This window comes from Salminus brasiliensis, chromosome 19 (genome assembly GCF_030463535.1).
Source record: "Salminus brasiliensis chromosome 19, fSalBra1.hap2, whole genome shotgun sequence".
Taxonomy (NCBI): Eukaryota; Metazoa; Chordata; class Actinopteri; order Characiformes; family Bryconidae; genus Salminus; species Salminus brasiliensis.
Window position 1 is genome coordinate 35,494,640 of NC_132896.1, and position 16,893 is coordinate 35,511,532.

Below are 16,893 nucleotides of genomic sequence, written 5' to 3' on the forward strand. Positions count from 1 at the left end.
ATTTTCTTCTGATTTGTCCCTCATGATGACAGTTATTCAGTCTTCATGTAGAGATTGAAGTGACACATTTACAATCAACTCTACAATCAATGTACAATCAACGTGAACTCGCTCAAGAAAACACCATACAGTTTCTCACTGCTCTGTAAACGGCGAGGGCACGTATAAAGAGTGCTGTAATTCCTATATAATTCACCTAATATAGATGTAAATGCCTTCAAATTAAAGCTGCCCTTAAACCTCTCCGCACTGTATCGGTCATTTCACTGCTCTTTATCTGAGCATATTATTTGATAGTGGCACAGCCCTGCGTCCAACAGAATTAACCTATTCCAATAACCTTATTCATAATTCATAGTGCTCTTTAAATCATAATGCAACTTTTTGTATTCTGTTAATGCTGGAGTGATTTTGGCACTGAATCTGATTTAAAGCTTAATTGAGGCAGCAGATTTAATACAAAACACACACAGATCATTGCCTGCTCCATTATGTTAAACAAACCCCTCAGATCACTGATTACATATTTAGCCGAATGTACGGATGTGAATAACTAGTTTTGTTCAGTGTGAAAAACAACAAAACATAAACAATGGCTTTATTTTTGTAAAACAACACAGCAGACGCAGTGAAAACTGTCAGATTAGTGAAGTATCACCTCTTCTTTTAAACAATAATGTGTGGGAAGGCTTGAAAAATGAAACCAAAAGTCAGAAATAATTCATAAAAAAATCACAGCAAGCTGTTTTTATCATCTTCAGGTTTACTGTAAGTATGCTAATCTCCAGTCCACACTCTTAAAAGTAAAGGTGCTACAAATGGATCATGGAGTGATGAGATGACCTTCAAAATAGATATATTTTTTTACCAATTTAAAGGTTCTTCACAATCTTCACATTTCTTTAAAAAAAAGTTATTGATGAAACCAAAAGTTGCTCAAAGAACCCTTTGTAGCCTTATTTTTGAGAGTGTTGGGGCCGGTTGTATTGAACAGCTCTCTAAGGCTGAATTAAACCCTATATTATTTATGTATCCATATTTCAAACCGCTCTTCAGAAGAATTTACACCTTTGATGCAAACATGAAAAAACGTTCTCCTTCTGGTTCTTCTGGGAAACATTCACAATGGAAGTCAGCCGGGCCGGCGTTTAAGGCTAACCAAGTCTTTAAAAGTCAAACGCATCCGTTTGGAAACTTCAAAGTTTCTTTGTAACGCGCGTCGTAAGATTGTTCCATGCACCAACGTGATCAAATCAGCACTGTAAACTTCAAAGACTTCTCACCGACTTCAAAAGACAGTGTTTGAGACATTTTGTGTGTGATGTCGTTTGTGGACCGGTGCTGAGTGTTTTCAGCCAGTGCGACGGATTCGGGTCTGACGGTTCCGTTTTAGGCAGGTCTTGTGCGTTCTGTCTACTTACTGGTGATATTTGTGTCTCCAGGCACTTCCTGCTGAAGACTGGCACTGGCTCCGCCTCTCTCTTCACAACGCCCAATCCAGGATACACCATGGCCACGGGGGTCTATTCCCCTCCGGCTCGGCCCCTACCCCGAAACAACTTGACAAGGGGGGCGTTCAAATTCAAGAAATCGACGAAACATTGCTCCTGGAAATGCACTGCACTCAGTGCAGTGGGCGTGGCCACACTGCTGTCAATCATGCTCTGCTACTGTATAGGTAAGTGTGAGAATACAGAGATGTGTACAATTAAGAGCTGCTTATGTTGTTTGAGTTATTTGGGCTTAGTTGAGTTCAGCTGAGTTTAATTCAGTTAGCTGGGTTTAGTTGGGTTTATTGGGTTTACTTGGGTTTGGTTGGATTTTAGTTGGGTTTAATTGTGTTTAGTCAGGTTTAGTTATATTTAGTTGAGTTTAGAATGAGCTTAGTTGAGTTTAATGGGGTTTAGTTGGGTGCAATTAGGTTTAGTCGTGTTTGGCTCTTATTCTTTTATTATAAAATATAACAGTGTGTCAGAACTTGTGTGTAATGCCATAGAACACCCACTTATGGTTCCCTACAGCAAGCAGTGAACCCCAACCTTACTTCTGGAGACTTACTTCCATGCACACTTTGGTGTTGTCCCTCCAGGACCAGGGTTTAGGACCGCTGGTCTAAAGAACCTAAATGAGATATGTAAGCGTGAAGAACCTTTTGAAAGTTTAAAGAAACTCTACACCATGTAAAGATAAGACAGGACTTTATTAATCCCTAAATGGGAATTAGAGACACTTAGGCCTCCCCAACTGGGGGCAAGAACCCAGATCACTGAGAAAAAGGGACCAGGGGTTTACCACTGAGCCCCCTTCTCCAGTCAGGGATCTAGGAATGAGCCCTTAAACGTCGACAGCACAGACCGTTATTAAAAGCTCCTCAAACGTCTCTTTTTTAGTCATGACTCTTTAGGGAATCAAAAGTGTTTCTTGCGTGGCTTCACTCAAATAGCCATTTGTGGCACCTCTATTTTTACCCTAAAGCAGTTCTTAACAGTCACACCGATCTCCTTTAAGGTGATGAGCCACGTTTCTCTGTTAATAGCACTATATTTCAGCGCTGAGTTTATTTAGATATAAAAAGAATGTGAAATTACTTCGCTCTCAACAAGCAGACGTCATAGGAATATACTTCACTCTCTAGAGGCCTTTTACTGACTGAGTCTGATTCACTCATGCAGATTTTTCAGTCGTAAATTCATTTGAACATGTGTATCACTGGTGTTATCTCACACACCAAATGTGAAAATTAGTTCATTTGTGAATTTTGAGAACTTCACTGGTGACAAACTTACTCAACCAATCACTGCTGCCGCCGGCGTTTGGCATAGCGACAAATTTTGCACTTGCACTTTTTTAATCTGTGGTGTCAGATGGACTCATGTTCGGTGTGTTTGAAGTTATTTTAATGCAGAAGAAGAGAGATTTGAGATCTTCATGTCAGTTAATAAATCACACTCAATGGAGAAATTGCATTTACTTAGATGAAACAGACCAACAGTGAGTGTTTCCATGGCAATGTGAATTGCATCACTGAGCATCCAACAATAAGGGCTGCATTATTTTTGGATGCTCAGTGATCAGTGTAATTTCTTTTTGTCGCTAGGTCACCTGTCATTGTTGCTAGTCAACCTGTCTGTCATGCTCGCTAGCTAACCTATGATTGTCACTAGGTAACCTTTCATTGTTGCTAAGTAAGCTGTTATTGTTCCAAAGTAACATGCCATTTTTGCTAGGTAATCAATAATTGTTGCTAAGTAACCTGTTATTGTTACTAGGCAACCCAATGTTGTTGCTAAGTAACATGTTGTTGTGGCTAGGTAACCTGTTATTGTTGCCAAGGTAATTCAACTGGATGTATTGTTAGAAATGTAGACTTTCAATCAGGGTCGGGTTTGGACCCAATGTTCAGGTCCGATTAAAAATCTAGTGTGTGTGAGTGTGTGAGTGTGTGCGTGTGTGTGTGTGTGTGTGTATGTGTGTGTGTGTGTGTGTAGGCTCTCAGGTGCAGGACAGGCTAGGCAAGCGTGTTCCCATTAGAGATGGGAAATAGCCCATCAGAAGGAGTTTTTTCTTCCTCTGCCTTTCATCTGTGCCCAAAACACCTGGTGCCCCTGCTCCAAATGGTCCTTCTTAGAAACACACACACACATACTTGCCTCCTAGCACACCACACACACACACACACACACACACACACAAACACACTCACAAGCCCTGTCCCCATGAATACACTTGGGAGAAATGACAGTTGGCTGATTAATCTCCCCAACCCAACAAAGGCCTTTAGACTCGACCCGAGTGCTTCTCTAACTCTCACTCTGCTTTCATGCTTGGAGATCTGGTATGTATTAATAACACGTCCCGTATGTATTCTATACACACACACACACACACAAATACAAACAGGCATGTGATATTTAAAGCTGTTTATTTTTATTTCTTTAATAAACAATCTAGTATTTGATGGTGTGTGTGTGTGTGTGTGTGTGTGTGTGTGTGTTAGCTTAACCAGTTCCAGTGCTCTCCTAGAGGAAGACCAATATAACCAGTGCCCATCCATCACCTAGTTAATCCAAACAGTCCTTCATTAAAGTATTTTTTGGGTTTCTTCTACTGTTATATAGAGATAATTACAGGTAGACACTCTCACTGACCACTGACTTTATGTTTATTTGGGTTTATTCTAATGTTATATAGAGTTAATTACAGGTAGACACTCTCACTGACCACTGACTTTATGTTTATTTGGGTTTATTCTAATGTTATATAGAGTTAATTACAGGTAGACACTCTCACTGACCACTGACTTTCTGTTTATTTGGGTTTATTTGAATGTTATATAGAGTTAATTACAGGTAGAGGCTCTCACTGACCACTGACTTTATGTTTATGTGGGTTTATTCTAATGTTATATAGAGTTAATTACAGGTAGACACTCTCACTGACCACTGACTTTATGTTTATTTGGGTTTATTTGAATGTTATATAGAGTTAATTACAGGTAGACACTCTCACTGACCACTGACTTTATGTTTATTTGGGTTTATTCTAATGTTATATAGAGTTAATTACAGGTAGACACTCTCACTGACCACTGACTTTCTGTTTATTTGGGTTTATTCTAATGTTATATAGAGTTAATTACAGGTAGACACTCTCACTGACCACTGACTTTATGTTTATTTGGGTTTATTCTAATGTTATATAGAGTTAATTACAGGTAGACACTCTCACTGACCACTGACTTTATGTTTATTTGGATTTATTCTAATGTTATATAGAGTTAATTACAGGTAGACACTCTCACTGACCACTGACTTTCTGTTTATTTGGGTTTATTCTAATGTTATATAGAGTTAATTACAGGTAGACACTCTCACTGACCACTGACTTTATGTTTATTTGGGTTTATTCTAATGTTATATAGAGTTAATTACAGGTAGACACTCTCACTGACCACTGACTTTATGTTTATTTGGGTTTATTTTAATGTTATATAGAGTTAATTACAGGTAGACACACTCACTGACCACTGACTTTCTGTTTATTTGGGTTTATTCTAATGTTATATAGAGTTAATTACAGGTAGACACTCTCACTGACCACTGACTTTATGTTTATTTGGGTTTATTTTAATGTTATATAGAGTTAATTACAGGTAGACACTCTCCCTGACCACTGACTTTATGTTTATTTTGGTTTATTCTAATGTTATATAGAGTTAATTACAGGTAGACGCTCTCACTGACCACTGACTTTATGTTTATTTGGGTTTATTCTAATGTTATCTAGAGTTAATTACAGGTAGACACTCTCACTGCTGAGAGTTGGCTGTATGATTTTGCATGAATGGGAAAAAATGGTGCTGTATGATTGTGATTAGCAGCGAGACCCAAGGTGGTCAGTTGCTCCATGCTGAGCCAGACGGAGCCTTGGAGTGTTGCTGGTAGGAGCTGGTGAGGAGACTATTTACATTAGCTCCAACATCAAAGTAAAAACTTTTAACTTAGTACCTAAAGAAAACACTTGGATTTCTATCCTGAGGTTTGCTGTTTGCTCAGGGCAGAGTGGGTTCTTTGTTTTAGCTGGGATCTATGGGCCTCCTTCTGCACTTCTCCTGCTGTTGATGACTTGGCTGAACTTTTATCTCCAGAAGCTGATCTGGGAATGCTGATTCTGGGTGATTTTAATCTTAATTGTCTGACTAATGCTTTACATCACCTGAAGGAAGTACTGCATGTTCTAATGTCACTCTCACAGAGCTAATGTCAGAACCAAACCTATGGGATCCCACCAAATCAACCTTGACTGACGTAATATCCTCCAGTAGATCAGACAGCATCACTTCTGCGGGTGTGTTGAACTGTTTATCGCACTGATATGAAAGAGTCAGACTTTTAAAATGATCTAGTTAATTAATCTAACGTTAGCACCACTGACAGGTGAAGTATAAACACTGGTTATCTTCATCTACATCTTCATCTACAGCAGCTCCTGCCAAGAGGTGGATCTACATATTAGTCAGCGAGTGAACAGACAGTTCTTGAAGATGATGAAGGTGCCTGACAAGCATTAGAATCTGAGACACTTTGACAAGAACCAGACTGTGATTTTCTAGATAAACTACTGGGTCAGAACGTTTCCAAAATGTTGTGGGCTGTTCCTTTTATGCAGTGGTCACAACCTACTCAAATGCAGGCCAGAAGGGTATAAAGCATTGACCTGTGGAGCAGTGGAACTGCTGGAAAAATAGTGCTCCATCCAAATAATTCATTTTTTTGAGTTGGAGAGATGTGGGTTGAGGTGGTGTGGGGATCATTCAATATCCTGACCTCACTAACTCCCTTGTTGCTGAATTCAATTAGACCCTCCCTGGACATTAAAGACAGAATATAAGCAGAACAAACTCCCTTTTTAATACCTTGATTTTAGAAGGAACAATGAATGGGAAGATGTCCTAATACTTTTGTCATTTTAGTGTATGTGTAAGAAGCAGATATAAAGATTTCTTACCAATTTGAATGCTCTTCACACTCACATCTCTTTTACCAAAATGGTTCGTTATGGAAAAACCTCTTTGGCATCACTCAAAGAACCTTTTATAGCACCTTCTACCACAAAGCAGACGAGTCCAAAGTTCTCTGATTACGTCCCCTTCTCCTGAGGAGTCCTTCCACATTATCAGACGCTGATGGCATGGCTCAAACTCTCTCGAATGCGCCATCTCCATCTGAATAGTAAAATCAGACCATTACCTTCAGTTATTTATACATTTATCCAAGTTCTGAAAGGTTCTGAAAGAAGAAAAGATTCTGGGTTCCAATCCCAATCCATGTCTCATCCAATTATCATCAAATCTCTGATTAAAAAGAGATCTGTCAAGCCCGTTAGAGATTACTGAAGATCTCCACACGCTTTCAAGAGAGGCATGTGAAGATTTAGGCCTACAGTTAGCACCATGCCACTAATTGGTGAGGTATAAGCTTGCATTACTTGTTTGCTGCCTGAGTCACACAGACATCCTAACAGCTTACTGCTGGAAAAGCTTCTAGCTCGAAAAGCCAGAGTTTTGCTGTTGCTAGGCTGGTTGCCTGGAGCAGAGAAGGTCAATAAGGCCTCGTTAGAATCACATCGGCCCATTGTAATATGCAAGGGGGTCAGCTAGTCACAGCATATTCACCGCCAGCACTCCGCTCCTTCGTTTTTTCAGCGTTTTCTCTGCATTGTTCCCCCACTGCGAGTTATTTGCCGCAGTCAGAGCCCCCTCCTCAGCGCTCTGTTTGAAACACACTCCCCCCCGAAGATCAAACCGAGAGGAAGGGAGCCGTGTGAAGCGCTGCCGCCTCGCCACGCTCCCTCGCTGCGAACTTTGAAGGAGACTTTTCCCTAGCCACCTTCACACATTCGCACACACACTGGCTCTTACACACACACACACACACACACACACACCACCCGCGCTTAGAAACAACTAGAAAGTGTTTGCCTAAGATTTAACACAGCCACATAAAAAGGGGACATCTGGAACAGAGGGAGAGGGGGAGAGAGAGAATGAGAGAGATTTCCATGTCAAATAACGAGAGCTCACAGACAGAACGAGCTGAGAGCGCTCCCTTTATTTTTCAGCAGGGTTGTGTCTCCGTGGCTGTTCAGCGGTGTAGCCCAAACCTTCCAGTCTCTCACAGCCGTAAACATGCCCAACACTCTAAATATGCTGCTAAAATAGATGCAAAACATCCTTTCCTCGTGCCCTGGCTCCTCGCAGTGTTCTAAAAAGGAAACGTCTTCAAAGAGGTGCCTAAGCTAGCGCAGGCTAATCATAGCGCTAGTTAGCATCTCTTGCTTAGAACAGATTCCAGCTCCTAAATAAAGGACCCGCATGCGGAACTCGCAACGTTTCTAGAACATTAGCATTTCCCCCACTGCGATTAAGTCTGTGCTGAGACTGAAATGGATTTTTAATGGATTGAATCAGCAGTGCTAATGCACTTTTATTTAGCAAGGCTAATGACCACCTATACAGACTAGTCGGTTGTAGGACCAGTGATGAAGTTTTTGGCACCAGGTGATGATATTTGTACATCATTGAAATCACACAGTGGGCTAGAGGGGTATACAGCCCCCCAGCATTGAGCTGTGGAGCGGTGGAACAGTTGGTGCTCAATCCAGTAGTTTTGGGATGAGGTGGGAGTTGGGGATGATGAGGTGGGGTGTTGATTATCCAACATCCTGACCTCTCTAACACTGTTGTCACTTTAGGCAATCAAATCCTCACAGCAATGCTCCTCCAAAATCTAGTAGAACGTCTTCTTCTCTGGACAGTAGAGACAGTTATAATGAAAGCAGTATAAACATTTTTAATACTCATTTTAGAAGAAGCAATGAAGAGCAGGTGTCCCAAAACTTTTGTCCATATAGTGTATGTTGGTTTATCATGATCAGGCGCTGGTTGACTAGTATACCAATATGCAAAACACAACATATACTAGTTTATACTGGTCTGGTGCTTTAATATAATTATTATTTAATATAGTATGCACACTTTGTTTCTTGTAAGTGTTAGTATTGGTGTTAGTGTATTGGTCTATAAATGATGTCTATGGATATCGCATGGCATAGTGTTCCAGCCAAGTACAGAATAACTGCCCAGTGTGTTTCTGCTCTTGTCCACAGCCATGCATGTGTTCGGGCTGAACTGGAAGCTGAAGGATGTAGATGACCACGCTTTCGAAAACGGCCGAGCCTCTCCTGTAACCTCCGCAACCAGCACTGTGACCTCACTTTCTACTGATGGTAAAAATCCAATAGACTCTTTTGTCTTTGATTTATGCATATTTACAGCTTAGTTTACAGTTTTTGCATATTTCCGTAGTTTATATGTATAAGTTGTTTAGTGGTCCATTATAGGAACCTGTCCTCAGTCACCATGACAACACAAATATTTATTTCCTATCCAAACCCACCAGTGCAGCTACACGAGTCTTCTGAGCTTTATATGGAGTGATGATGATGATGATGATGATGAAGGTAAAATAGTGAATAGAGAATCTGAACTAATGCAGTTCTCTTTAGGGACTACTTTCTGTAGCCGCACTACACCCTGCAGCATGTATCCCTCCACCATTTTAATGATCTGGTTCTAAAAGCAGGTTCTAGAGCTGAACTCTTCTCAGAACTCTGGTAGAACCGTGTCTCAGGCATCAGGCAGCGTCTTCATCACCATTAGGTGAAGAACTTTCTGTGAGGAGCTTTTAGTAGAGCTTCAGACGTCTGCTTCCCTTCACCTCCAGTTTCTCTACAACAGACCGTTTTACACTAAACACAATTTTGTGTACATCTTAATTAATGCAGTTATGCAGGAAGCTATTGGAATTCATCAATTGCCCAATAGCCCCTATTAGAAATGAGCTTTCTATTATAAAGACAGACACTGTATTAATCGATGGTGTGCTACAGATGCAGCAGAAGAAGATGAGGTTTAGAAATGCTGGCGTGTTCCTTTAATAAAATGTTAAACAGCCTTCTGTGTTCCAGGCTAAAGCGCAGCAGTGTGTATAACTGGGGTTTAAACACGGTCTGTCCTCACTGCACAAATCAGATAAGACAGGTGATTCAGAGGTAAACACAGAGGTAATATCAGTGTAGGACAATGGAACGTGAAAAAACTGCAAGGAGGGGTAATGGCCCTCGAAAAACACAGACATCACCGAGCCGTGAGAGCCCATCAGCAGGTCTCAGTTCACACTTATTTACTCTAGAGCTCTGGGTTACAGCGCTGTAGAGTTACCGGTAATAGAGCTTTAATCGGGTCTGAAATTTTGGCCCAAACCCAAATATAACCTCAGTACATTCTGTTTGGACCGAAGACCAAACAAACCAACCCCATCATTCAGTTCTGAATCCAGAAGTGTCCAGAACTTCAAACATTTTAAATTTCAAATTGCAATCACACAGTGGGCTAGAGGGTTATAAAGCCCCCCGGCATTGAGCTGTGGAGCAGAGGAACAGTTGGTGCTCAGTCCAGTACTTTTGGGATGAGGTGGGAGTTGGGGATGATAATACTCTTGTCACTTAATGCAATCAAATCCTCACAGCAATGCTCCTCCAAAATCTAGTAGAACGTCTTCTTCTCTGGACAGTAGAGACAGTTATAATGAAAGCAGTATAAACTTTTTAATACTCATGATTTTAGAAGAAGCAATGATGAGCAGGTGTCCCAAAACTTTTGTCCATGTAGTGTATGTTGGTTTATCACAATCAGGTGTTGGTTGACTAGTATACCAATATGCAAAACACAACATATACTAGTTTATACTGGTCCGTAATACTGGTTCATAAAAAATCATGATCATGATTTTAAATATTTCCAGTCTGGGTGAACTTCCACACTGCTGTGATAGTCAGTGAAGACACTACTTGGACTTTCCCAGACTTTCTCTGGCCCATTCCAGTTTCAGCTCCACTCAGGCTCCGCCCACTTATCATCACACACACACACACACACACACACACACACACACACACACCTGCAGCTAATTCTGGGTTCATTAACACTCATTGATACCCCTCAGCGTGACTCCACTCTCTGTGAAGTCTTGCTGGTTCTTGCTGGTTCTTCCGCGCGTTCTGATCCAGGTTCTGTTTCAGTGTTTTGGGGCTTTTGGACGCTTGCTGTTTTCTGAATTTCTGAACCTGGACTCTCCTGTTGTAAGCCTGTGTCTTGACCTCTGCCTGCTGTGATGACAACCAGTGTTGGATCGCCCCCAATAAAGCTTCTCTGCATGTATCCTCAACTCTCCTTCTGTAACTATGAGCTGTTCTCATACTGCACAGTTCTGCTGGAGCGGGAGGTTCGTTATCACCTGTTTAATCCTGAAGCTCGAGGAGGTTTATCTCAGTTGTTTGTCTAGAGATCATTTTGTTATATAAAATACAGCATGAACCTCCAAACACCTGCTCCTCCTTTGTTTCCACGTTTGTATTTTTCTGAAATCAGGGGGATTAGCTGGGAGATTGTCCTCCATTGCTGCAGTAACAGCTTCTGTTAACATTCTGTGAACATTGCTGTGAGAGGGATTCGTCTGCATTCAGCACCACAAGAGTAAGAGTGTCAGTAAAGTCTGATACTGATGTTAGTTCAGTCACTCCAACTCAGAACCCAAAAGTACTGGATGGAGCTCCTCCACCATCATTCCAGAGAACACAGTTCTTCCACTGCTCCACAGCTCCTGGGGGGCTGGGGGGCTTTATACCCCTCTAGCCAACGCCATTGATCACAGTGCCCTCAGACTCCAGATTGTCCCGTTCTCTCGGTCAGTTTATCTCTAGAAGTCAGTGCAAGGGAATGTGTCCTCCTAAAATGGTTATTTACTTGATCCACCAGTATCAGATCATACCTGCAATACACCAGAAACACATGTGTTTATCAGTAGCCCATGATTGGCCTTGGACACGGTGACCTTAGACTCCAGAGCATCCTGTTCTATTGGTCAGTGTTTCTCCATGTGAATTATACACGCTCTGAGCAACTGGACATCTATATCAGCAATGGGTGGATTCTAAGTATCTGAATTAAGAAAGGCCGTCTGGCATCTGGTGTGTTTAACCTCGGCTCAGTCTCAGCTCCTCTCTCCACCGTAGCGTTTTACAGCCTCTTCTGATCTTCAGAGAAAGGAAGCAGAGCTATTTCAGCCATCATTAGGTTACTGTCAATGGCCAGCTGTGATATCAGCAGTACACTGGAGAGAGTCTGTCTGCTCTCATGAGCTTAAGCACTGCATCGCTAAAACCCTCATAAACTGGCCTAATTAACGTGTCTGGAATGAGATCTGACCAGTTCGAAATGATCAATATCTGACCACTCGCTCCTCTGAGAAGAACTTGCTCCTTTATCAGCTTCTCTTTGAGTTCTACTCAGAGCCATCATCTGTGTAATAGACTGTCTAACAGCAGCTCTCATGCAGAATAAAGGCTTTTCCTGGCTTCGTCAGGTCCGGCACTCAAACTCAGTCTCAGAGCTGCCTGTTTGTGTTCGGGGTTACTTTTACCTTGTGCGCTGTTGAACACAGGCACTCTTCCCGGAGCTGTGTCTTACTTGTGATTGGTTTACAGCTCTTTAGAAAACGAATCGGTGCTTTATTGAATCTCAAATTTCACAGCGATTTAATTCTGACTGCATAACCCGAGTCATGTTACTGTAAAATCCTGTAGAATTACTCTACTCTCTACAGTTCAGTGATGCTTCTGTATCTCTCAGCTTGTCTAGAAATGCATGTGTGAAGCGTGACCCTTAGGGGCGATTCAAAGTGCGAATTCACTTCCTGTCAGTAGGGGGAGCCCAGAAGCAAGAAACACCAATTCTTACATGATGCTTTGGATTCATAGAACCCGTTCTCAGTACTATATAGAACCCATTTGAATTAGAGTGTACTGATATTACAGATCAAAGCTGCAATGCAATAGCAATTTTTCTTCCCAGTTCAGTAATTCCCAGTAATTCCCAGTAATTCCCAGTCCCCCTACTTTATAAACCTCCCCTTATATCTACCAGGCTACCAGGGCCAAATGGTCTTCCACCAAAACACATGCAACAGCACTGGAGCTCACCATGCTTAGAGGAGAACGCTAAGTGCTAATTCTGTTTCGTCAGCCCACCCACACTGACACACTCATGGGGAGGACTGTCCTACCCACCCAGACAGAGAGAGGACAGTTAGGCTCATTGGGACTCCTGGACTCACCTCCTGGACCTTCTGATGACAGAGCCAACACTTAGTGGTCTTAGTGTGTGAGTGTGTGTGTGTGTGTGTGTGTGTGTCTGTGTGTTTGTATTAATAATGCTGTGTGTTTACAGGCAGGGTGGGTGTGGCTGAACCTGTGCTGGACTCAGGTCAGGTGGACGTCGGGCAGCAGGTTGGTCAGGCCGTTCCACCGGCGGTCTTCTGGAGGTCCAGCATGATGATGGAGCGTCCGCGCTTCCTCAAGTTCAACATCTCCATCCAGAAAAACGCCCTGATCGGAGTGTACGGCAGGAAGGGCCTTCCGCCTTCACACACACAGGTAGAGCACTCTGAACCATTCACACACTCTTCACTCTACACACTCTTCACTCTACACACTCCTAACACACTCTTCACTCTACACACTCCTAACACACTCTTCACTCTATACACTCTTCACTCTACACACTCCTAACACACTCTTCTCTCTACACACTCTTTACTGCACACTCTTCACTCTACACATTCATCAAATCACTTTACAGTCTTTTCACTTTACACACTCTACACTCTTGTCACATTACGGTCTCTTCTCTTCATGCCCTACATGCTTTTCACTCTTTGCACTTTTCAGTTTATTTTATTCACTTTTCACTCTTCAAAAATGCAAAAATGTTGAAGTAAAGAAATCAACTACAGCTGAGCACAAACAGCTGGGAACTGATGTGTTCTCCCTCATTTTCACATTTGCTTTCTCTCTCTTTCTCTCTCTCTCTCTCTCTCTCTCTCTCTCTCTCTCTCTGTCTCTCTCTCTGTGTCTCTCTCTCTCTCTCTCTCTCTCTCTCTGTCTCTCTCTCTCTCTGTCTCTCTCTCTCTCCCTCTCTCTCTCTCTCTCTTTCTCTCTCTCTCTCTCTCTCTCTCTCTCTCTCTCTCTCTCTCTCCCCTCTCTCTTACTCACTCACTCCCAGAACTAGTGTAAAAATAAACTCTCAGTGTGTGAGGACAGTGTGTGAGGACAGTGTGTGAGGACAGTGTGTGAGGACGCAGGAGTGTTTTCATTAGCAGGTGAATCACAAAGTTGTGATTTGGAAACAAAGGCAGTGATCAATCAGTGAAGACAAAGGGAAGTGAGGATAGCATCAATAAGGATAAACAAACAAGTTCCTTAAAAGCAGCTTTTAAAGCGTCTGGGTTTATTTTTTAAATATGTGTAATTTGTATGAAAGACAAAAACAAGCAAAGCTGTTTGTCTTGCAAGTATCGACCAGAGCTATTTAATATGAGCAAGAGATGGAGGTCCCAAAGCTCGAAGGTGGAAGAAGCAAATCCTCCTTAAGTCAAAGAAAACAAACCATGTTTTAATAGAGACATCCCCTTTCTGTCTTTACTGATGGTCTCTAACACCCACAGCTGTCAATAAAACAAAGGTCTATTGTAGCTGGAGTGAAAAAAACTGACTGCACCATTGTAGATGTTCAATCAGTGTGTTCTTAAAGCCATCACAATAGACTGGGGCGAGTGCATTGAGTGCTAGCTTCAATTTGTTATTTGTCTCTCTATTGCTTTTTGTACCTGATGAGTCAGGAATCAATGGCTGGAACTTTGGAGGCTTGGTTTTTGGAGGCTTGGTTTGGAGGCCTGGAGTTTCCAGGTCAGATGAAACCTCTGAGCTACTGAACTTCAGTATTTAATGTACACATACTGTACATACTGTACACTGATGATCATCATTATTATTATTATTGTTGTTGTATAATATATAGACAAAAGTATTGGGACACCTGCTTGTTCGTTGTTTCTTCAGAGATTCTTCTGCTTTTGTTGGAGTAACTGTCTCTACTGTCCATGGAAGTCAGCAGCAAGAGCGAAAATGAGGTCAGGATGTTAGATGATCACCATACCAACCCATTCATTCCCCACAACCCCAGCTCATCCACCATCATTCCAGAGAACACAGTTCTTCCACTGCTCCACAGCTCCTCAATGCTGGGGGGCTTTATTATACCCCTCTAGCCCACGCCTGGCATTAGGCAGCATGGAGCCAATAGGGTCATGATGTTGATCTGCTCCAGAGAGTCCTATTCTATTGGCAGTACTTCTTCTCTACAAGGACTAGACAAGCTGTGTGTGCATTTGTACATCTGTGTCAGCAATGGGTGCAACTTAATGTAGCTGAATGCATTCATTGGAAAGGGTGTCCGCATACATTTGGACACATCGTATGTTGTAGATTTTATACCTGAATGATAAAAGCCAGGTGTGCTGTTGTGTTTCAGTATGATTTTGTGGAGCTGCTGGACGGCAGCCGCTTGATCTCTCGGGAGCGAGTTCAGCTGGACCCGGACCTCAGGGACGGCATGGAGAGACCGGTCAGCGTGCAGCATGCTGGATTCATTCAGTTCCTGCAGGCTGGGGTCTGGCACCTGGCTTTTTATAACGATGGCCGGAATGTGGAGCCTGTTTCCTACAACACTATGGTGCTGGGTGAGTTTGGGGCTTTCTTTCACGCCTGTACAAATGCGCACTCTAAGAAAGCGTATGTTTGGCATGTTTTTGTTGGGTATTAATTTGAGGGGAGATGCCTTTCTGCTGGATATGTCATGTGTTTGTCTTTTTTACATCAAAATGAAACAGAAAAGTCTGAAGTTTGTTATTATATAATGTATTGCACTGCTGCTGGACTGTAATGAATAGCGTAATTACGTACTAGCATTCCAACAGCATTGCAGAACAGCAGTAAATCTTCTATTGATTAAATACATTATTTTTGTCTTTTTAATACTTTAATACTTTTGTTGTTTACAAAAAAAACTTGGTGAACTACGTATTGATGGTAACAATACTTGTGATGTTACTATAATAATAAATAATAAAAAAAATAATAATAATAGACTGCAACTCAAAGTGCTTTGTGGACAAATTATAAAAGAAAATATTCCAAAATAATAGTTAAAGTTTTAAATATAATGAACTGGGATGAACTGGTACACTAAGTGAGGAAAATTAAAAAAGACCGTAAAACTTGACAAGTCTCAGAGAACAGAGATCAACCAAAAGCATTATCACATTATTGTTAATGTGAACGTAAGAATAGTTCTGTTAAAATGGGAACAGAACAAAAATTTAATAATATTATTTCATTATTAAATTAAAAATGTAATAATTAAATAATAAAAAATGTAAAATGCTTTTTCAAATTGCATAAAAATACAACAAGTTTTACAATGCCTCTGACCAATCAGCAGGAGAGGGCAACAGGGGGCCAGAGTCCAGCATAGTTAGCTGATTTCCCTGCTCTAACAGACCTACCAAACCTGGCAATTAACAGGTGAGCTGAATCAAGTGTGAAGCAAAGAGAAAAGCGAAAACCTATGCAGGAATTTGGCCCTCCAGGACCGGACTCGCCCTCACCACAGAGTCGGATGGGGTTTATTACTCAGTGTGAGCAAGAATGCTGGAACTTTGACTGGTTGTTTTCTACAGTCGTTGGGCAGCATTTAAGCAGGATACACAACGTTACACTGACGTTTTCTAGCAACTGAACTAGTCCAAAAATGACTGTTACTGACTGAGAATACATTTTTATTAATATTTTTGTTTATTTTTGAATATTATTACATGTTCTATATGATCCACTACTCTCCTCTAAATGCAGCTGTCAGCTTATTTACACCAGAATAAGGGCTTCACCGCACACTTGCACTGTTACGACTGTGTGTGTGTGTCCTATTGTTGGTCCACTGAGCTGAGATAGTGTAATAGCTGTAATAATGAGAAGAAGAACACACTGCAGATCAATAACTCTGACCCAGCCTGACACACACACACACACACACACACAGCATTCAACACACTGCAGGAGCACTCGTGCTAATGTGCCCCGGGCTGTTCTGTTCCTTCAGAAATGAATTTATCGACGTGATGGGTTATGAGCGGCTGCTTGTGTTTACAGCACACTTCAGTGTAATACTTTTTTATTTTCGGCTGCTCCATAAAGACATCAACTCCATCAGCCGCTTACAGACTTTACATTTAGTGTGTGTATGTGCTGATTCAGTTTTGTGTCCCTGATGGGAGCAGTAGAGGCTTCAGTGTACAGGAGTGTGTGTATCCCCGACTAGGCCAGATTAACCCTGTGGGCTTTAGGGAGCACAGTTCAGGGCTCCAGCCACTAGGGGTG

General features: G+C 41.7%; 1 protein-coding gene across 2 annotated transcripts in view; it reads left to right on the top strand.

The window, feature by feature from the left end:
* LOC140540562 (teneurin-3) overlaps positions 1–16,893 on the top strand; it is a 192,860-nt gene that overhangs the window by 114,320 nt on the left and 61,647 nt on the right. For both annotated transcript variants that reach the window (XM_072662912.1, XM_072662913.1), the window contains exons 5-8: positions 1,443–1,678; positions 8,668–8,787; positions 12,848–13,053; positions 14,990–15,197. In XM_072662912.1, the coding sequence (XP_072519013.1) occupies positions 1,443–1,678; positions 8,668–8,787; positions 12,848–13,053; positions 14,990–15,197 (770 nt within the window). The remainder of the gene's footprint in view (positions 1–1,442; positions 1,679–8,667; positions 8,788–12,847; positions 13,054–14,989; positions 15,198–16,893) is intronic.